This window comes from Vipera berus (genome assembly GCF_964194415.1).
Source record: "Vipera berus genome assembly, chromosome: 14".
Taxonomy (NCBI): Eukaryota; Metazoa; Chordata; class Lepidosauria; order Squamata; family Viperidae; genus Vipera; species Vipera berus.
In genome coordinates, this window is record NC_138217.1 from 7,266,559 (window position 1) to 7,289,907 (window position 23,349).

General features: G+C 46.0%; 1 protein-coding gene across 1 annotated transcript in view; it reads left to right on the plus strand.

Moving 5' to 3' along the window:
- The window catches only part of FBRSL1 (fibrosin like 1), a 523,964-nt gene that overhangs the window by 320,605 nt on the left and 180,010 nt on the right, over window positions 1-23,349 (plus strand). Inside the window, exon 5 of the mRNA XM_081338816.1 lies at window positions 6,764-6,793. Coding sequence (XP_081194942.1) covers window positions 6,764-6,793 — 30 coding nt within the window. The remainder of the gene's footprint in view (window positions 1-6,763; window positions 6,794-23,349) is intronic.

The window sequence follows — 23,349 nt, forward strand, 5'->3', positions numbered from 1 at the left end:
CACCAGCTCAGCTTTCCTTGCCAGCAGGAAAAAAGACAAAAAAAAAATCAAAATAAAACAAACACCCCCCCACGACTGGAGGGACCTTATAAAGGACGCCGCCGTGGCCAAATTGCGGCCATCAATCAGGGCCTCCCTCCCAGGAAGCAAGCTTGGCAACCGTGTGTGTGTCGTGGGAGGGTTTTTTTTGGCAAGTTCGGGAGGAGGCGGGATGCGCGGAGGCTGCCCCAATCCCCGTAGTCTCCTTTTTCTTCCCCCCCCCGCCCCCCCATCTGTTTGGCTCATGATAAAGCTGGCTGCCTTCCCCCCCCCCCCCCCCCGTCTTCTCAACCCTCTGCAGAGACGTAGGACCGCAGTCCAGCCCAAATATTCTCCTGTGTTGAACTGAGAGGTTGGTGAAGTTGAGTTTTGGTGTCCCCCCCCCCCCTGTTTTATGACCTTCCTTTGGCTGCATTTATTAAGCGAATTGCTGCAGGGGTCACAAAAGGGGATCACATCTCTCTCTCTCTCTCTCTCACACACACACACACACACACACACACACACACACACACGGACGCTGCCACCGTCATAAATATGAACCAGTTGCCCAGCCTCTGAATTTTGATTGTGTGACCGTACGGGAGGCCGCAGGAGTCATAACTGCGACAAACGGTCACAGGTCCCTGTCTACAGTGCCCGTTGTAACTTTGAACCGTCGCTAAACGGACCCGTAATAAGGTGGTGGGAGGAGGAGAGTAGAAAACCCGGCAAAATTTCAGAAGAACACGTTCTAATAGCTCAGGGGCTGCCCCAAAGAAGAGGGAGTCAAGCTATTCTCCAAAGGACCAGAAGGCAGGACAAGAAGCAACGGAGGGAAACTAACCAAGGAGAGAAGCAACCTAGAACTAAGGATAAACTTCCTGACAGTGAGAACAATTAACCAGTGGAACAACCTGCCTCCAGAAGTGGTGAATGCTCCAACACTGGAAGTTTTTAAGAAGAAACTAGACAGCCATTTGTCCGAAATGGTATAGAGCCTTTCCTGCCCGAGCAGGGGGTTGGACTAGATGCTCTCTAAGGTCCCTTTCCAACTCTGTTCTTCTGTTCTGTTCCGAGTCTGGGCACCTGGACCCTTGCCTCATCTTCATCTTGGTCTCCAGAAGATGGCCTAGAGTGAAGGGCGCTTCCTCTCAGGCCAATAGGCCGAGGTTTTTCGCTCTCGGCCTAGGTGGGCCGCCTTCTCTTTTCAGCAGAAAACATTTCCCGCTTAGGGGCCTCCTTTGAGGTACAGCTTTGATCCGCTAATAGCTCTTTCCCCCCCCTCCCCCCCCCCCCGGGCAGCAGGAAATGATGGATGCCATGTTACCTCCTCTGGGTTCTCTAGTTAAAGGATAATGGGCAAGGTGGCGCACGCAGATGGAAGGAGGCCTCTGTGGGGTTCTGTAGGTAAATAAATGAGAGCACGGCTCCTCCATGACTCTTCCTTCCTTTCTTTCTTTCTTTCTTTCTTTCTTTCTTTCTTTCTTTCTTTCTTTCTTTCTTTCTTCCTTCCTTCCTTCCTTCCTTCCTTCCTTCCCTTTCTCTTCTTTCTTTCTTTCTTTCTTTCTTTCTCTCTCTCTCTCTCTTTCTTTCTTCCTTCCTTCCCTTTCTCTTCTTCCTTCCTTCCTTCCTTCCTTCCTTCCTTCCTTCCTTCCTTCCTTCCTTCCCTTTCTCTTCTTTCTTTCTTTCTCTCTCTCTCTCTCTCTCTCTCTTTATTTCTTCCTTCCTTCCTTCCCTTTCTCTTCTTTCTTTCTTTCTTTCTTTCTTTCTTTCTTTCTTTCTTTCTTTCTTTCTTTCTTTCTTCCTTCTTTCCTTCCTTCCTTCCTTCCTTCCTTCCTTCCTTCCTTCCTTTCCTTTCCTTTCCTTTCCTTTCCTTTCCTTTCCTTTCCTTTCCTTTCGAAGGTTTGGGTTTTTCTGCGGGGCCTGGTTTTCATCCCACTTCATAGGGAAGGGTGGCCTTTGCCGTTTCCCGTAAAGCAGACGCAGGTGACTTGGTGTTCCCTGGTCACCTTTGCACCTCGAGATCCTTTCCAGGGTCATCCCTCAAACAAAACGGCCCCTCTTTGATAGAGATAGGTTGGTGGTTAAGAAATATAAAATGCAAATAAACAAACTCCTTAATTCCCCCGCTGCTTCCGACAGGAAGGCGGTGCAGAGAGTGGTGAGGACGGCAGAAAAGGTCATTGGCAGTTCCCTCCCTCCCAACCAGGACTTGGCACATAAGCATTGCTGGAGCAGGATTGTCCGCAAGATTGTCTGGGACGCTACACACCCGCTTCACAACCCGTTTTCCTTGTTACCTTCTGGGAGGAGGGGGCTCCGTGGTATCCGAAGCAGAACCTCCAGATTCAGTCACAGTTTTGTTCCATACATACTCTCAAGCTTTCCTCCTTCCGTTATGTATTCAAGATGGACGGTGTTTAATATTTATATGTTGCTTATATGTAAGGGTGTAGGTCTATGCATATGGTGTGTATGGCATGTTTATATAGATGTGTTAGGTGTGTGTACGCTTTTGAGAGCAAGCAGCAGAATTTCATTTTTAATGGGTGCCAGTGTACGCACAGTAAAAAATGACAATAAAGGTTATCTATCTATCTATCTATCTATCTATCTATCTATCTATCTATCTATCTATTCTTTCCTTCCTTCCTTCCTTCCTTCCAACCTTCCTCCCTCCCTTCTTTCCTTTTTTCCTTCCTTCCTTCCCTCCCTCCCTCCCTGCCTTCCTTCCCCCTCTCTCTTCTTCCTTCCTTTACTTACTCCCTCCCTCCCTCTCTCCCTCCTTCCTCTCTCCCTCCTTCCTTTCTTCTTCTGTTTTTCTTTTCTTTCCTTTTCTTTTTTTTTCCTTCTTCAATTTCCCTTTGCTGAATTCGGGATTAAGCCTGTCATTATTTTTAGTGGGGAGTAAAAAAAACCAGGCCAATTAAGATCTTTTTTTAGGATCCTTTCTGGCAGAATGAAGAGGCAATTGGCACCTTTCTACAGTAATCCCTTTACAAGCCCTTATGAACAGAATACAATGGACTGTTTACAGATTTACTTATAAACCGGTTTACTTATAAACCGGGGAGCTTTAACAGCCTGGAGGAAAATTTAGGTAATTGAGGCCTTTGTCTTTCAGAGCTGCCTGTCCTTGACATTCTTCGACTTTTCTTAAGCTGTGTATTTTGACAAGGGCTTTTGTCCCATTGTGGTTGAAAGACGGAAGGGAACTTTTCTCCCCTCCCTTTCTGCTTTCTTCACCTGTTAAATTCCTTTAGGGTTTGCACATCTTTCATCAGAAAGCAGCTATTTTGTGTGTGGTTGTTTTTTTTTTAAAAAAAACTTGGATGACACTAGGAAAACAACTTAGACCTGAAAAGGGTTGGGTCTCCCGTTTTTAAAAAAATCTGTGTTTAAAAATTCAGCACCAGGCTTTTTGGATTCCAGAATGCTTTCTAAATAAGGGTGGCCGTTTACAGGTGACTGGGCGAGCTGAGAATAAGAAATTATGAGATGCCTTCCCAGAATTCACCGCCCTGGGAAAGAAAAAAACAAATGCAAGAATTATCAGGTAAAGGTAAAGGTTCCCCCGCACATGCGTGCTAGTCGTTTCTGACTCTAGGGGCCAGTGCTCATCTCCGTTTCAAAGCCGAAGAGCCAGCGCTTGTCCCAGGACGTCTCCGTGGTCATGTGGCCGGCATGACTAGACGCCAAAGGCGCACGGAACGCTGTTACCTTCCCACCGCAGTGCTCCCTATTTTTCTACTTGCATTTTTACGTGCTTTCGAACTGCTAGGTTGGCAGAAGCTGGGACGAGTAACAGGCGCTCACTCTGCTACGCGGCACTCGGGATTCGACCCGCCAAACTGCCGACCTTCTGATCGACAGGCTCAGCGTCCTAACCCACTGAGCCACCACCATTATCAACCTTCCACTAAAGTCTAGAACGGAGAAATGAAGCATTTCATTGAGGAAGAGCTGAAATGTGTGAAGAACAGTTACAGGAATTGGGTATGTCTAGTCCAGGGGTAGGCAACCTTGACTCTTTTATGACTCGTGGACTTCAACTCCCAGAATTCCTGAGTCAGCATGGCTCAGCTTGGAAACCTCTCCATTTCTCCTCAGCATGGCTGGCTCAGGAATTCTGGGAGTTGAAGTCCACGAGTCATAAAAGAGCCAAGGTTACCTACCCCTGGTCTAGTCTGATGAAAAAAGGACTAGGGAGAACATGATAGCTATATTCCAATATTTAAAGGGCTCCTGCAAAGATGGGGGGGGTGGGGTCACACTATTTTCCAAAGGACCAATAGGCAAGATGAGAAATGATGATTGGAAATTAACCAAGGAGAGAAGTAACCTAGAACTAAGGAGAAATTTCCTGATAGTGAGAACAATTTATCAGTATTACAACTTGCTCCAGAAGTTGTTGAGACTGGACAACCATTTGTCTGAAATGATATAGGGTCTCCTGCCTGGAGCAGGGCATTGGACTAGACAACCTCTTGAGGTGCCTTCCAACTCTATTATTCTATGTTCTATGTCAGGGGTCTTCAAACCTGGCCCTTTTATGACTTGCGGACTTCAACTCCCAGAGTTCCTCAGCCAGGCATGCTGGCTGAAGAATTCTGGGCGTTGAAGTCCACAAGTCATAAAAGGCACACCGGCTGAGGAATTCTGGGCGTTGAAGTCCACAAGTCATAAAAGGGCCAGGTTTGAAGACCCCTGTTCTATGTTCTGTGAAATTTGGACCTTGCATAACAGACACACTTGAAAGGACTTAGAGGCAAATGAAACTTTCTTTCCATTCTCCAGTGGAGCCTGGCTCCACATCTTATTTCTGCCCTGGCTTTCCCCTCACCCCACCCCACCCCGCAAGCCTCATTCACAGAATGGGTGTTATTTTGTTGTCAGAATGCGTCTTCCGATGATTCCAGAACCAGTCCAACTGATGCAGAAATAAGTGGCCTCCCTAGGAAATTGATAGGCCTTTGGATCGGTTTTGATGGGAACCAGACTGTGCAATTGGTCTCCGAGGAGATTGAGGAAAGAGACCTGGTGGTTCAGGATTTCTCTCTAGGGTTGTTGGTGTTTTGACAACGCCCGTCCGCCTAAACTGTACTGAGCTCCTTTGAGGAAGCCAGCACATTTGCATTCAGTTCCTGGTTTAATGGAGAAACCCCCTGCCGTTTGGAGGTCATTTTCTGCCCAGATAGCAATCCAAATAGCTCTATTCTTTTAACGTGGCGATGTGCTAATGCTTTCCCGTCCCCAGCTACTCATCTCTGTGCATCCTCAAGCATTCCAACCTGTGATTATCCTGCCATATGTACAGCGGAAAACGCAGGCGGTTCATTTGCCAAGCTAGTAAGAGCGTTCGGTGTAAAACTACTCAAGGCCTGGACCAGTGCCATTGCTCCTATATTCCTCCAGGACTCAGAGGAGTGTTTTTTTTCAAATGGGAGGCGTTAGAGCGTCAAAAATATAATCATAAGGCTGGAAGGGACCTTGGAGGTCTTCTAGTCGAAACCCCCCCCCCAAGGCAGCAGACGGTATAACATCCCGGTCAAATGGTTGTCTATTCCAGAGGGTTTTCAGCCTATGGCTTGCAGACCTCCGGCGGCCCGCGGTATCACCTCGGAAGAAACATTGTGATTTAAATCTTGAGTTTCAGTCTTGGTGGTCTGTGGCCATGGTCCATGGCCACAAAAGGTATCTAAAGGGGGTCAGTGGTGAAGAAAAGGTTGAGAACCATTGATCCAGTCTGTTTTTGGAAAACTCCAGGGATGGTGCATCCACAACTCCAGCAGGCAAGCTGTTCCACTGATTAATTGTTCTCACTGTCAGACAATCCCCCCTTATTTTTAGGTTGAATCTCTCCTTGACAATCTTCCACCCATTATTTCCTGAGTGCCCTCTGGTGCTTTGGAGAATAAGCCAAACCCTTTTTCTCCGTGACAGCTCCTCAAGCCTTGAAAGACAGTTACCATCTCCCTCTTAAACCTTCTGTTCGCTAGGATGGACACACCTCCCTCCCTCAAGCGTTCATCGCGCAATTTATCCTCCAGACCCCTTATCATCTTCGTTGCTCTTCTCTGCACACCCTCTAGGACCTCTGCATCTTTTTAAAAAAATATCCTATTTGTATTGGGGATGGGTGGACTTCAATCCCCACAATCCCTCACTGACACTTTAGTCCACCCATCTGAAAGTCACCGAGTTTGAAAAACACTGATCTATCACAGATTTTGGGGGCGCTTAGGATTGGGTTGAAAATTTTTTGCATCTGCAGTTGAGGAGGACCACGTTGTCCACCTGGATAGGGATGGATTTCAAGGATGGAGAATTTTAGGGCTTCTGTTCCTGTGTGCATGTCTTGCAACCTCAACGTGGCAGGAAACATGCCATTGGAGTTAGAAGAAACTTCAAGAGTTGTCAGAATGCTTCCCACTTTTGGTCCAAAGGATCCTACCAGTTCTTAGATTCCGTGAAATCATCTGAAGCCTGAAATTTAGCAGGGCCGAAATTAAAACTTTCTCTGTTTGGCTCATGAGGGTGCAAAAAGGGCCTGAGAATCCCAGAAATGAAGATAGTAAAATAATAATAATAATAATTGTGTTTGACACAAGGACTTTCATTCTGGAAAAGAGGAAAAGTAGAGAATTTAGTGGTGAATTACACCTTGATGCACATGAGGTTTTTTTTTTCCTACCAGTTATAACTGAATCTTTTCCTTTCTCTCTTTTTTTTTAATTTACAGTGCGACAGCGAGAGTGATATTGACGATAAGGTAAGAAGACCCCATCTCTTTACTTGTAGTAATAATTTTTACCTTCTCCCCACTAAAAGCAGAAAGAAACGACCATACTTTCTTTTGTCTAGCCTACTGTCGGGTTTTAGAAATATTAATTGCTGAACCCCCCCCCCCCCCGAGCTTTTGAATGCTACTTAAGTTTTTTTTTTTTGAGCTTCCCTATGCATGCCTGCAGACACTTATCTCCCCCTCCCCCAAATAAAACCCCCGCTTGTTGCTAACAAGAATCAATTCCTGGATGAATGGGCTCTGATTGGAAATGAATTCAGAGCCGCGCCGGTGCCTCTACCGTCTTAGTTTGGAGAAAGGCTCGCTACCGTAATGACTTGCAAAGCAATACTTTATTTATAACGACTTTAAACATGTCAGTTTGTGTAATGGAGTAAGCAGATGGACAACCAGGACCCTGCTTTTGCAGATGATGCTGTTAACTGTTAGGTTGTGTTTTGGCTCCGTGCATAACAAATTGATCGTGCAGTGGTGATTTTATTTTATTTTTTTTGGACTTTTGGAGATGTTTCAGAGGGCAAGACGACGAAAAGGGAAATCGGTATAAACGTGTGTTTTAATCCAGCAACTTGCACTAACTTTTCCAGTTACAGGCAGTCCTCAGTTTACAACTATTCAAAATTACAACGGCAATGAAAAAAGAGGCTTAGGATCACGGTTCACACTTACGACCATTGTTCACACTTACGACCATTGCAGCATCCCCCTGGTCATGTGATCAAAATTCAGGTGCTTGGCAACTCACATTTATAACAGTCGCCATGTCCCGTACACTTGAGCAATAAATCCTAGTTTAACCATGAGCAAAAATAATTTCTGTAGCCATCCTTAGTTTAACACCAGGACTCTATCCACACCACACCTGGCTCTCACTGTACTTGAAAAGATTGGCTGTACTTCTTACATAAAGCTTATATTTGCAAGATGCTTTATTGGGCTTGTATGATATTCTTAAGACTAGTTTGACCAGACATCTTTCCGTCTTTTTATTTTGTAACAGGTTTGACATTCACTTTAAAAAAAAATGAAGTGCATATGATATAATAATCTTTTGCCTTGATGGCAAAAAAAAGTCTTGCCAATATTTAATGTAGATAAATATTCATTTTTATCGGCTGGGCTCTTTGCTTCCAGTCAAAATGCGAATTGCCAGCTTGGGATCCATACCCAAGTTATAAAATTCCCGGCCTCCTTTGAATTCCACCTTCTGTTCTTCAGCAGGTTAAGTGCATTCCAGGGAAGTTTAGCCTGTCTTTTTAATTTTGTAAAAAAAAAAAAGGATTTGAATTCATCGCTTATAGCGCGCAAGTTCTTTTGGGTTATTGTCAGTGGCGGGATTCAAATAGGTGAACAACCTGTGTGGATGCCGCTTCCGGAAGTCCATTCAGGGCCTGGGCAACAAAAAATTAGCTACTGGTTTTGCCGAAGTGGTGCGACCCGGCTGAATCCCACCACTGATTATTGTCCTCCAGACAATAGAAGAGATGGCAGAACCGGGGGCGGAGTGAAAAAGAGGGATCAGCCTAGAATCCCTACGTAATCACAAGAGAACTAAGTTCAGCCCTTCTCGACTGCCGTTCACCCTTTATCCAACTCTGTTATGTCAGTTGAGAAGATTCCTGGGAACAGGCTTTTAGCAATAGATGAGTTTAATTGAACCTTCAGGTGAGGACCTGGTCTTTCAGGCCTGATAAGGTTCTCCCAACCATGACACTTAACAGTTAAGGGGTCCTCACTGGTGGTCCTTTTCCATTTCTGGGTCTTTTCTGGAAGTCTTCTCTGTTATCATTAAGGACCTTTTCATTATTCTTTCTTCAACGGAGCCTTTGACCCACTGCTGCTTTTAACGGGTTGACTGTGTTGTGTCATCCCTTTATTTATTTTGCGTATTGTCTTTGGGTCCGGGTGTATACTTAACTGGCCAGGCTGCTCTCAAAAGCATTGATTGAAAGCTAGGCTAAGGCGGGCCTAAAACAAATAGACAGAGAGCACCTTATAACTCAGCAAAAGCACAAACAAGAACAAATATATACAGGGAGATCAGCAGGCGAGGAAGTTTAAATAAACAGCATCAACCAGCACCAATCATCCGTTAAAAGCTTGGGAAAATAAGGTGACCTTAATCTGTCATCTCAAGGAGAAGCGTTGAATGACTTGCACGGCTGGGATGTTCAAGAACACAGAAACATTTGAGCCACCCAAGTTGCTGATTCTGGCTTTTTGTGTTTGCGTGTTGAGTAATGTTGCTTTTGTCTGCCTTGCTTGAGACCCATGAAAACTAAGATGGGAACAAGGTGGACCTTAGTTCTTTTTTCCTTTTTAGCAGAATAACAGAATTGGAAGGGTCTTCTTCTAGTCCAGCCCCCTGCTCAAGCAGGAAACCCCTGTACCATTTCAGACAAACGGTTCCAACCTCTTCTTAAAAACTTCCAGTGTTGGAGCATCCGCAACATCTGGAGGCAGGTTGTTCCACTGATTAATTGTTCTAGCTGTCAGGAAATTTCTCCTTACATCTAGGTTGTTGATTAGTTTCCATCCATTGCTTCTTGTCCTGCCTTCTGGTGCTTTGGAAAATAGGTTGATCTCCTCTTCTTGGGGGCAGCCCCTTAAATATTGGAGGTCTGCTACCAGTGCTTGCAAGAGCATCTTTGGGGAAACTCAAGGCAATTTCTTCTGAAAGTAACATCAAACTCTACCTTTCTGAAAGCTAACTGAAGAAGCTGCTTGGATAAGAAGTGAAACATCTTCATGGAAAAACAAAGGAAGTCCAGTTGACTCTTGAAAAAGCACCTTTGGGACAACCGTGATCTGGATGACTTGAGAATCTCTAGAGACATTGGCCTTGAGTTTGGCTGGTAGCTTAACTGTCTAACTTAAGAGAGGGGGATTTGTATCACGCTCTACTTCATATGGGTGATATTTGAGAGTTTTATGGTCTCAACTAATCAGTGAAAAGCCGGAGCTTTTGATTGCTTCAGCATCCATTCCGCCCTTCTTTCTCATGTCAGCTGGGTCCACCCCCAGTTGTGAACCGCACATATGAAGGGCCTAGAGACTTGAAAAACTTACATTTGGAGACTAGAGTTGATATTTTGAAGGAAGACCAATGCAAGCTTGGGAGTGCTGGTGTCTCAAGTAGCAGATAACCAAGGCAACCTTTGTTTTGCTTTGCAAGGCCCCCTGTTTCTCCACCACCCAACATATTTTTGGTGGATGATCTCACAGCCTTAGAACCCCACCAAACCTCAGGCCACGGTTTGATAATGATCTTGGATCTTATTCTGGAATTCTAATTTCCCTTTTTGCTTTGAGAGAAAAGGGAAGTGAAAGTCAGATTTTCTTTGAGAAAAGCCTTGGTGGAGCAGTGGGCTAATGCCTCCTTACGTAACACCAGCTGCCTGCAATGAGTGCAGGTTCAAGTCCCACCAGGCTCAAGGTTGACTCAGCCTTCCATCCTTCCGAGGTAGGTAAAATGAGGACCCAGATTGTTGGGGGCAATTAAGCTGACTTTGTAATAATGCCGTTTGGGGGTGTGTGAAAGCCCTAATAAGCAGGCATATACATAGAATGAAGGCTACTGCTAAGCTTGTAAGCCGCCCTGAGTCTTCGGAGAAGGGCGGGATATAAATGGAATTAAAATAAAATAAAAATAAATAAAATAAAAATCTTAACATTCCCTTGGAACTTAAGTGTTCCTTAATGCCACAGGAAAATTTCCCGTGTTCTTCCTTCTCTATTTCTAGAAAGAAAAAAATACCCTCCAAATTTATTATTCCCCCCCCCCCCTGAAATTTACTACACTATCCCCTTCAGCCTTCTTTCTTCCCTTCAGATAGTTTGGAAATTAAACTCAGGTACTTCTCGACTTCGTGACCATTCAGAGTTGCAACAACGCTGAAAGAAGCGACTTGCGACCTTTTTTTTTCACACTTAACGACCATTGCAGAATTCCCCGTGGTCACGTGATGGGGTCACGTGATCCCTTTTTGCAACAAGCAAAGTCCATGGGGAAGCCAGGTCCACGTAACAATTGTGGCAAGAAATGCCGTAGAACTTGACAAATGTCTCACTTAGCGACAGAAACGTTGGGCTCAACTGTGGACAGCCCCCCCCTCAGTATTGCCCCATTGCCCCACTAGACGAAGGCCGAGGGATTTGAACTTTCTTCTTGGAGCACACGTCCACCAAACGTGGCTTGTGTTCCGTCAGCCCACCAATCTCTCACCATGAGATATACATACCTACATATAGATATATAGAGAGATAGATTTCCCTTTGCTCGCTCCAACAGCATTAACAGATAGCAATTACCCTTCATTTTTTAGCAACTATAAAGTCTCCATTAATTCAAGATTTATGTAGTTATAGCATTTAGCACAGGAATAACACCACAGAGAATTGGTTTATACACATGTAATGAGAGAGCTCACGGCATACTTTGGTGAACATTAACATAATGGTGTAATATAAAACATCAACACTTCCTCTTATTGTCTCTTACCTGCTTTAGCGCGTCTAGGGGAAAAAATGGTGAGCAGCTTGTTCAGCTGCTCAGCTAAATGGCATCCTGTCCCAAATGAATGAATGAATAGAAATCAGAGGCAAAGATTGAGTTGCCTAAAACGAGGGGAACGAGTGAATTCCTTACCACTCCCTAACGGGATGGCCACTTTTGCTCATACGCGAACGTGTATTTGCATTTGTATTTTATTAAATTTGTATACCGCCCTTCTCCCGAAGGACTCAGGGCGGTGAACAGGGCATATATAAATAGAAAATACAAAAATTAAAAGAGAATTAAACAATTGCCCAAATAAAAACAGTAACAGTATAAAAACCCATTAAAAACCCTAACGTCCCCCATCAGGCCAGGCCAGCTTGTTCAAATAAATGGGTCTTCAGACCGCGTCGGAAGGAGCGAAGGTCCGGTGCCGTCCGGAGCTCAACCGGCAGTTGGTTCCATAAAGCCGGGGCGCCCACAGAGAAGGCCCTCTCCCTGGGGGCCACCAGCCGACATTCTCTGACCGGAGGCACTCTGAGGAGGCCCTCTCTGTGGGAACGCACAGGGCGGAGGGAAGTTGACGCCGGCAGCAGGTGCTCCCCGAGGTACTCCGTAAGTTGAGGGATGTGTAAGTTGAGGGATGTGGCAGGGAGATAGGAGAGACCTAGAGATAGTCTTCAACTTGTGACCACAATTGGGACCGAAATTTCCGTTGCAAGTCGCTTCTGTCATAAGTCGAGTCATCGTGTGATTGGGTCTGATTTTACAACCATTCTTACCCTGGTCATAAAGCAAACGTGACGATGTCCTTCAAAGTGTCAACGCAACGACATCCCTCACCGTCCTTCACCCCTGTAGATCCTTCATCCACGAAGGGATCCTTCATCCCCCAGGGATGTCCATGTTTTTGAAATCCCACCTCCTTCAGCTTCCTTGCAGACAGAATAACGGAATACGGAATAGCAGAGTTGGAAGGGACCTTGAACGTCTGCTAGTTCAACCCCCTGCTCAAACAAGACACCCTATATGCCAGTGATGGTGAACTTTTTAGAGACCGAGTGCCCAAACTGCAACCCAAAACCCACTTATTTGTCGCAAAGGGCCAGGGCCGCATCAGCATTGTGGTGCCCTCGGGGGGGGGCAGGGAGGTACCTCTGAATGCCGGGCGGCACAAAAATGGGCCACTGTGCTGCAAGGTGCAGCAATGGCTGCCGCGGGGTGCAGATACAAGGTGCTGCACCACACAAGAACTGGGCAGGGCTAGTGAGTATCACGCAGGCACTAGCCCCACCCCATTTGCAGCGTGTGCGTGTTCGCAGCCCTGTGCGTGCATGCACGCATGTAAAATGCTTCCCCCTCCCTTTTCTTCCAGTCCAATAATCGACAATGGTTGGTGACCTCTGCTCTACCACCTCTACTCGAGCTTGTTAGTCAGCCGCTTCGTCTCCTGTGTGCTGGGCAGGACTCCTGCTCCGGGCAGCGGTGATGGCCTGATGGACCTGCTGCTGTTGGCGGTGGCAGCGGCACGCGTGCCAACAGAGAGGGCTCTGAGTGCCGCCTCTGGCACGCGTGCCATAGGTTCGCCACCACTGCTATATGCCATCCTGGACAAATAGCTGCCCAGTCTCTTCCCAACAGAATAGTTCACCCAAGTGATGTACGATGGGAAGAGGCAGAACTTCACACTGCCTCAGAAAGTACCGTAAGCTCTCGCAGCTAAAATTACCAGAAGGAGTTAAGGCTGGACATCAGGAAGTCTCGAGCTTTTTTCCGAACAGAAGCAGAATAATATATAACAGAGTGGAAAGGAACCTCGGAGGTCTTCTAGTCCAACCCCCTGCTCAGGCAGGTGACCTTACACCATTCTGGATAAATGGCTGTCCATTCTCTTCTGGAAAACCTGCCGTGATGGCACACCCACACCTTCTGAAGGTCTTCTAGTCCAGCCCCCTGTTCAAGCTGGAAGACCTGGCCCATTTCGGACAAAATGGTTGTCCAGTCTCTTCTTGACAAGCTGCAGGGTTGTCGTATCCGCAGCTTCTGAAGGCAACACCTCCCCGTCAAATCTCCGCAGCTGGGATCCTTGTGCCCTGAATCTTTGGCAGCGGGTGGACTTAATTTGTGGCTCACTGCTCACTGCTTCCTATTGGGGAAGCAAAACGGGCTTTCATCTCCAATATAAACAGCCCACCCAACAGTCCTTTGACAGAGCTAATGGTTTTTTTTTATACCAAAAAGAAGGTGTGTGTGTGTGGGGGGGGGGAATGGACAGACTTAATGTTTCGACTGTAGCAATCACCAGTTCTGATCTCCTTAATGAAATTAGATTAAGTGCACCTGGGAAAAAGCTGAGCCTGCACATTGCCTTCATCACCTCCTTTAATTTAAAACCAATTTGAGGGGAAAATATTCTCTGAAGTCAGAGAGATGTGGCAGGAGAGGGAAGTTGGAGGAGGGAGAGGTGGGGGGGGGAACGGAGCTTTAACATCTATCTGGATAGCTGCTGGCACTTCTAATTCCTTTCCCCACTGTCAGGGTGAAATATTAAGTCTTAAGAAAGAGAATTTTAAAGACTTACGTGCAAGTGCTTCTACAGTCTTTCTCTCTCTCTCTCTCTCTCTCTCTCTCTCTCTCTCTCTCTCTCTCTCTCTCTCTAAAAAAAAAAAGCAGAAAACACCTTTGAAAAGCCAGCCCAAGGACACCCCCTGTCAATCTGTAGGTCTTGTTTTATTGGCTATCGGGGAAGGTCTGGAGATTCAAGGGACAGAATTGGCCTCGTAGAGGTCGTTCTGGTCCTGAGACAGAGGGACACCAGTTTTGTAGTCTTTGCTGCCCTCCATAAATGGATTATCTTGTTGGCTTGGGACTGTATGTAGAAAATTTACCAAATTAAGTTTACGTCCTGGAAACTTTAGGAAAGATTGCTTTGGGAAGACCAGCCCAAAGTCAGGGTACACAGGCATAAACTTCCTGATGTTCTCCAAGTGCTGATTCAACTCTGCTCAATCCCAGTCACCTTGGCAGGAAGCAAAAGAATTGGTGAGTTGTAGAGCAGAGACATCACCCTGCCTACAAAAGTGCGTACAGTCAAGGCTATGGTTTCCCCAGTTGCAATGTATGGCAGTGAAAGTTGGTCCATAAGAAAGGCTGAGCGCCAAAGAATGGAGGCCTTCGAACTATGGTGCTGGAGAAGACTCCTGAGAGTCCCTTGGACTGCAAGGCGATCAAACCGGTTCAGTCCTAGAGGAGATCAACCCTGACTGCTCTTTAGAAGGCCAGATGCTGAAGTTGAAACTCAAATACTTTGGCCACCTAATGAGAAGGAAGGACTCACTGGAGAAGAGCCTAATGCTGGGAAAGGTTGAGGGCAAGAGAAGAAGGGGATGACAGAGAATGAGGTGGCTGGATGGAGTCACCGAAGCAGTAGGCGTGAGCCTAAACGGACTCCAGAAGATGGTAGAGGACAGGAAGGCCTGGAGGAACGTCCATGGGGTCTCGATGGGTCGGACATGACTTTGCAACTAACAACAACAGAGCAAACATTCTTCAATTATCTCAAGAAAAAACTAATAGTAGTCCACCTTTTCCTTACTGATCCCCCGGGAATCTTCTACTCTCACCCAATGTCAAAGAGAAAGCAGAATTTGCTGCCCTTTTTCATCCTACTGTGTCTTTCCAGATGGAGAAAAGATATTAGGAGCCAAACATCACTGATGTATTTTCCCACCAACACACTGCAACTTTAATTCTGAAAAAGAAGAAGATATATTTCCAAAATGTTTTCTTCAAAGTAGACTTTTGGTTCTGACCCGACATTTGTAGGAGAAGAACAGGCAGAGCGGGGCGCAGTGTTAAGGGTGTCACCAGCTTAGAGTCATTAAGTTGCCACAAATGGTCCAACCCCTCTTGAATTCTGTTGACTCTTATCTAGCGCCAATTTAATGCTGACCGTTAGTTGACTAGCTTCTTCTTGTGTAGAGGTTTGAGCAATAAATCTTCTGGAGTGCAACTTAATGTATGGGTCTGATCTTTTGTGCCTGACATATTTCTATAATTGTGAAGTTCTACAGGAAAGAGTTTCCCCAATACAGTGGGAAAAGGCTGAACAGTCACATCGGTTTTCTTTCTAGACACCCGTTAGAGGTACAAGCGACAGAATATTCTCGGTGAGAATATCCTGGAAAATCTCCTGTATGTGTTGATGGCTTTTAAGGTTCCTTTCAGAAATCTCAAGATTAACAGCTTCTTAAACTCCAAGGGACAGTGAGTAAACTTAGACATCTACTTACAAAGGGGTAGGCTTGGGATAACTCCACCCCAAGGCTAGGAGGACAAGATCTTCTGTGGGATGTTGTTGACAGTACCCAATTACCGTAGGTAGACCAAGTGCTGGATTCAATTATAAAGATTGCCGGCGGATAACACCCAGGGGTAGGGCCTTCTCAGTGGGGGCGCCTGCCCTCTGGAACCAGCTGCCCGTGGAGCTCAGGACTGCCCCCAACCTTCGGTCATTCCGCCGGGACCTGAAGACCTGGCTCTTTGAGCTCTCCGGCCCAGGCTGAGAGTTTTTAAATGGGGTTTTATATTTGTTCAGGGATTAAATTTAATTATTTTAACTGTCTTTAACTTTTGTATTGTATTGACGTTTTTAAATACTTTGTAAACTACCCTGAGTCCTATGGGTTAAAGGCGGTATATAAATTCAATAAACTAAACTAAACTAAACTAAAGTAGTTTGTTTGTTTATTTGTTTATTAAATTTTTATACCGCCCTTCTCCCGAAGGACTCAGGGCGGTGAACAGGGCATATAATAAAAATACAGAAATACAAAAGTTAAGAAAAAAATTAAATTATTGCCCAAATAAAACAGTAAAAATATACAAATATTAAAACCCTAAGTTAACTCCCCATCAGGCCAGGCCAGCTTGTTCAAATAAATGGGTCTTTAGGCCGCGCCGGAAGGAGCGGAGATCCGGTGCCATCCGGAGCTCAACCGGCAGTTGATTCCACAAAGCCGGGGCGCCCACAGAGAAGGCCCTCCCCCTGGGGGCCACCAGCCGGCATTCCCTGACCGGAGGCACCCTGAGGAGGCCCTCTCTGTGGGAACGCACAGGGCGGAGGGGAGTTGACGCCGGCAGCAGGTGGTCCCCAAGGTATTCCGGACCCATGCCATGTAAGGACTTAAAAACCATCACTAAGACCTTGAACCTCACCTGGAAGACAACTGGTAACCAATGCAGCTCGCGGAGCAAAGGTGTAACATGGGAGTACCGGGAAACTCCCAAGACAACTCTCGTGGCCGCATTCTGTACCAGTTGGAGCCTCCGAGTGGTCTTCAAGGGAAGCCCCATGTAGAGAGCATTGCAATAGTCAAGACGAGAGGTCACAAGCGCATGAGTGACCATACACAGGGCATCCCGGTCCAGATAGGGCCGCAACTGATGCACCAGGCGAACCTGAGCGAAAGCCCCCCTAGTCACGGCCACTATGTGGTCTTCTAAGGTAAGCCGTGAATCTAGGAGGACTCCCAAGTTGCGAGCCCTATCCACGGGGGGTAAAAACTCACCCCCCACAGAAAGCGATGGAACATTTTGAATGTCCCGGGATGCCGGAATGTACAGCTACTCAGTCTTGTCAGGGTTGAGTTGAAGTCTGTTCCTCCCCATCCAGACCCGAACCGCCTCCAGAACAGAATAACAGAGTTGAAAGGAACTTTGGAGGTCTTCTTAGCCCAACTGCCTATCGAGCAGGAGACTCGTATCTTATTTCAGAAAAAAATGGCTGTCCAGTCTCTTCTCAAAAACCTTCAAGGATGGAGCACCCACAGCTTCCGGAGGCAAGCTGTTCCGCTGATCAATTGTTCTCACTGTCAGATTTCTCTGTAGCTCTAGGTTGGTTCTCTCTTTGATCATTTCCCACCCATTGCTTCTTGTCCTGCCTTCAGGTGCTTTGGAGAACAGATTGACTCCCACCCGCTCTTCTTTGCGGCAGCCCCTCAAATACTGGAAGGCTGCTATCATGTCACCCCTTAGTCCTTCTTTTCACTAGACTAAAAAAAGGTAAAGGTTCCCCCGCACATGCGTGCTAGTCGTTTCCAACTCTAGGGGCCGGTGCTCATCTCCGTTTCAAAGCCGAAGAGCCAGCGCTTGTCCGAGGACGTCTCCGTGGTCATGTGGCCGGCATGACTAGACGCCAAAGGTGCACGGAACGCTGTTACCTTCCCACCGTAGTGGTCCCTATTTTTCTAGTTGCATTTTTATGGGCTTTCGAACTGCTAGGTTGGCAGAAGCTGGGATGAGTAACAGGCGCTCACTCTGCTACGCGGCACTCGGGATTCGACCCGCCAAACTGCTGACCTTCTGATCGACAAGCTCAGCGTCCTAACCCACTGAGCCACCGCGTCCCTTTCACTAGGCTAGACATACCCAATTCCTGCAACTGTTCTTCATATCCAGTCCCCCGATCATCTTTGTTGCTCTTTTGTACACTCTTTCTTTCTGTATGACTACATGAGTAGAACCCTTATCAGATTCTCTTGGTGCCCAAATTAAATTATAGCTTGTAGGGCGCACCAACCGACTCTTGTAACTTATTATGCGTCAGCTAGGACAATCTGACTCACTGGAAGCCATGATTTAAAAACAAAAACAAAACACTTCCCTTCATTGACACCAAAGATGGCTGTCCCTGGCCTTGCGGGAGAATGGGCCTTCTGTTTGATCTCCGTTCCACTTTCCTGTCATGTTAAAGTAGTTCATAAACATAAAAAAGAATGCAACTGAAAGAGTTCCCTGGCAGCTTTGTTTATGGGCCGCTCTTTTTTTTAAACCGTGGTTGGCATTGATCCTCCTTTTCTTTATAGCCCAAAGTAACAACTGCATAATTAGCAGAATGTAATGCAAGCCATAGAGCAGGTAAGGAAAGTCAATGAGGTTTTATTGAGGTTGTAATTCTGCCACTGACAGGGCACGTGTGCTCTCTCTCTCTCTCTCTCTCTCTCTCTCTCTCTCTCTCATAATCTTCCTCTCTTTCATCTCTCTCTCTCATCTCTCTCTCTTTCTTTTAATCCCCCCTCCCCCTCCCTCCCCCTTCTCCTCCATCCATCTCTCTCTCTCCCTCTCTCTCATATCTTTCTCTCTCTCATCTCTCTCTCTTAATCTGTTTCTCTTTCACCCCCACTCCCTCCCCCTTCTCCTCCGTCCATCTCTCTCTCTCTCTCTCATATCTTCCTCTCTTTCATATCTCTCTCATATCTTTCTCTCATGTCTTTCTCTCTCTCATCTCTCTCTCTTTTAATCTGTTTATCACCCCCACTCCCTCCCCCTTCTCCTCCATCTCTCTCTCTCTCTCTCTCTCTCTCTCTCATCCTCTCTTTCATCTCTCTCATATCTTTCTCTCTCTCATCTCTCTCTCTTTTAATCTGTTTATCACCCCCACTCCCTCCCCCTTCTCCATCTCTCTCTCTCTCTCTCTCATCTCTCTCATCTCTCTCTCTCTCATCTCTTCCTCTCTCTCATCTCTCTCTTTTAATCTGTTTCTTTTTTTCCCCACTCCCTCCCCCTTCTCCGTCCATCTCTCTCTCTCTTTCTCTCAATTTCTCTCTCTTTTAATTTCTTTCTCTTTCCCTCCCTCTCCCTCCCACTCCTTCTCCCCTCCATCTCTTTCTTTCTTTCAATTTATCTCTTTTAGCTTCTGTTTCCCTTTCCCTCTGTCCCTCTCCCTCCCCTTCTCCTTCCTCCCCCCCTCTGAATTTCTCTCTCTTTTAATATCTTTTCCTTCCTCTCCCCTCCTCCCTCTCTCCTTCCCTCCTTCCCTCCCTCTCTCCAATTCTCTCTCTCTCTTCTCTCCCTCCCCCCCTCTCTCTCTCCCTCTCTCTCATTCTCTCTGTCTATCTGTCTGTCTGCAACACTTGTATGATCAGTGAACTCTGAAATGAGCTCAGGCATTACTTCCCACCCGATGTCATAAGCGCATTTATTGCACCCCCTTGCAATCACTCAACTGGGTGACGCTTGCCTTATGAATCATCCACAGGGGTTGCTCCCGTGCTGCCTCAGCCAGCTCCTGTTCAAAAGGAGCCACAGCCCCAAGGCTCTTGCGTCTTAGCCTCTTCAGCTGGAGCTAGGTGGGCTTTGAATTCAAGGAGAAGGTTTGTAGCTCAGAGTTGAGCGGCAGGGCGGCCTAGTGGTGGAGACGCTGGCCTCCCACTCAGAAGATGGAGAGTTCAACCTCAGGGTAGCAGAGCAAAGGGAGGAAGGGCATCTGGCCAGTGAACACTCAGCTCCACCCAGTCACCCTGATTCTACCCCTAAGGCCCTAAAAAAAAGGAGTGTATTGCTCAGAGCTGAACTGTGGGCTTCTTTGGTGCCCTCAGACACGGCTCTTTTCCTGAAGACATTTCATTAACAAACTAGGTAATATCATCCGTGCTAGAAGGGAGTGGGGTATGCTCTCTGTTTATATCCCAATATAATACCCTATTGGAGGAACGACCAACTCAAGTAAAAAAAATGGCCTCGTCAAGAAAACCACCCAAAAGGAAACGGCACTCCTACTAATACTGACCAGGTCAACCTACACGTGTATCAACTCCACTCCTTTCTAGCACTGATGATGTTACCTAGTTGGGTAAGGAAACGTCTGCAGGAAAACAGCCAAAGAGCCATCTGATCTGCTTGAAAGCTCTACTCTCTTCAGTCTCTTTGGACAAAGAATTACCCAAGTCCAGGGGTAGGCAACCTTGGCTCTTTTATGACTCGTGGACTTCAATTCCCAGGGTTAGCTGAGGGATTCTGGGAGTTGAAGTCCACAAGTCTTATAGTTGCCAAGGTTGAGGACCCCTGTTCTGGGCCTTTTGAAGTCCACAAGTCATAAAAGAGCCAAGGTTGCCTACCCCTGCCCAAGTCTCACTTTCTTTTAACTGTACAGCAAAGCCAAAATTAACACAAGGAATATCAGACGCTACCTATTGGTCCATAAGTCACTTGCCTCCATGCCATTGCTCCTCAATCTATCGTCAACAAGATAAGGTTGAAAGCGGAGTTGTAGAATTGTAGTAGCCAGCCTGTCTGGAAATTCTCCAGGTCACCATCTAAATACATCTGGAGGCCATTAGTTTGGACAAGGAAAGAACCTCTTCCACATGTGGTCCTTTCCCAAGCCTACCTGGAGAACACATGTTTTGTCTGGTTCCAATGACTGGAATGTTGCGTTATTGGAATTACCTCTGTAAATTCCGTTACAGAACATCCCATACTGAGTAATTTTTATTTATTTAGCCCACAATGAGAAGTAAATATCTACACACAATCCATGTGTACAAAACTTTTACAGGGCTACAGCAGTGGTCTCATAACTGGATGTCCAGGTCAGCTATCCAGGTGATTGTTTCTGACGTTGCTTCATGCAGATCTTCAAGGGCAGGGCTCCTCATCCTTGGCAACTTTAAGACTTGTGCAACTCCCAGAGTTAGCTGAAGAATTATGGGAGTTGAAGTCCACAAGTCTTGAAGTTGCCAAGGTTGAGGACCCCTGTTCTGGGCAGGGGTCTTCAAACGTGGCCCTTTTATGACTTGTGGACTTCAACTCCCAGAATTCCTCAGCTGACTCTAGGAGTTGAAGTCCACAAGTCATAAAAGGGCCAAGTTTGAAGACCCCTGTTCTAGGGAGTCAGAGAACGCAGGTTGTGTGGCAATCTCGCGCAATATGTTTAATAGTTTGCATATCAGCACCACAGTCACAACAAGGGCAGTCTTTCCATCCCCATTGATGCAGACAGGATCCCACCTAGTTCTGTTCAATTTTGACCAGACAGAACGATAAGATATGTGCAAAAACATCTATGGTGATTTTCAATTTTCTGCAACGGCGTTAGATTTTGTAATGGGATCTCCGAATCAGAATCCAAGATTTCCTGTGTGTCTTTGTCTTTATTTGAGTTTTAAAAAAATCCTTACATGCTGTATGTGCATTGTGTTTTCATTGGAGCATCTTGCAAATCCAGCGTCACATGCTTGAGATGTGAATTGCCTCCATTGGGTCAGCTTTAGTCATTCTTGGCATTTAACGCTAAGCTTTTGTTTTGTCTTTCTGAAGGGGGGGAAAAATAGTCAGGAAACCCTAGTAGCATGAATCTGATGTCAAGGCAGGTCAGCTCTGGAATCGAATTAAATTGGTAACGTCATTTTTTTAAAAAAAAATGCTTTTAATTGTATGACTTTGCAGCAGTATGTTCTTCAAACCTTCCGGTTTAAAAATAACAAGTTTGATTGAATTTAATTGGTTATAAAACTTGAGCCAGGCGGCCCTGCCCGTTATCTTGAAGAAAGCCAAGATAATGTGATTTTGGAAGAGGCTTGCTTTGGATCCCCCAAAAAACGACAACGTTGTGCTATGCTAAATCATACACAGAGATCTGTGTCTAACCGTTGTTTTTTTTGTGTGCACCCTCTTCTCCTTCCTTTTGACAGCCGGTCAGCCAAGCAGAAGGGGATCTTAGCAAAGGTTGCTGGTCCCATTCTGATTTATTAGACAGACTTAGTAATAAAATAACTATTTGTCTAGTTCTTCCCAATTGGTCTGAAGGGGTCTGCCAAGGCCAAGAGGCTTTGACGAGTCAGGAAATCACAGCTATCTTGGCTTGGGGAGAGCCTGTGATATTTGAAAATAAGATATTTTAGCGGTTTCCAAAATAATCCATCGCTGCGATGTGGACATTTTCCACGCCACCAACAAAGTCTCTTATGCATAAATTTACCAAGGAAAAGAGGAAAGCTAAGGAGGGCAGGCGGGCAATCCGAGAGGGAAAAAAAATAATAATAATAAGAGGTCCATTCCAGATTGCTTGCAGATGTATCCTGTAAAAATAATTGTTTTTCACTGGGATTTCAATGTTTCTTTGACTTTGTAAACATAATGCTTAAATGGTTTTATTCAATAAACGTGACCCGCCCAGTAATTGCTTTCAGCCCCTCAAATAAGGAACAGCTTTTAACAAAAGTCCCTGCAGAGCCTTGAACTTCCTTAGGCTTCAGCGAAATTTTGTTTTGACCTAGGTCTAGGAAGTTAGTGGTTTGAGGAGTGATTGTTTAAAAGGAGCTCTTTTGCTTCAGTAAAGGATGAAACAACAATAATGCTGGATTTGTACACCAGGTCTCTGATCTGAACCCCTTCCCTACCGGAGCTGAGGCTTTGAAAGAGATTTTGTTCGGGACGATGAACTGTCTGTCTTAGAAATGTTAGGCCCCTGGTCTTCTTTTACTAAGGATCACCACGGGGGAATGGTGGTAAATGCCGGTTAAGTTATTGGCCTGGAAGCAAGGAAACTCAGGTTCAAGTCTACCCTTAGCCAAGGAGTTGATTAGGATAATGTGGTGGAATGCAGCCTGGATTCCCAGCAGGGAGGGGCTGAATTCCATAGTACCAAGAGACAGCGCAGTTCAGAGAGTTTGGTCAGGAGGAAGAGAGTTAAGACAGCTCAGAATAACAGAGTTGGAACTGGAGGTCTTCTAGTCCAGCCCCCTGCTCAACCAAGAGACCCAATACCATTCCAGGTAAGTGGCTGTCCAGTCTCTTCTTGAAAACCTCCAAGTGATGGAGCGTCCACAACTTCTGGAGGCAAGGCGTTCCACTGGTTAATTGTTCTTACGGTCAGGAATTTTCGCCTTATTTCTAGGTTACTTTTCCTTGATTAGTTTCCATCCGTTGCTTCTTGTCCTGCTTTCAGGGGCTTTGGAGAATAGGTTGACACACACACACACACCCTCTTCTTTGTGGCAGCCCCTCAGCTACTGGAAGACTTGATAGGAGAAAAACCAAAGATTTTTGGCAGAAAACCATATTCAGCGGCACTGATGATGTTGCCTAGTTGGGGAATGAAATGTCTGCAAGCAAACAACCAAGCTCAGAGACCACCAAGGACCCCACAATCCATGGTGCATCTCAGTGCTCTTGGGTTAGCCCAAGAAAGTTCACCAATATTCAGAATCTTCCCTAATGCCAACTGAAATAGAGGCACTGTATA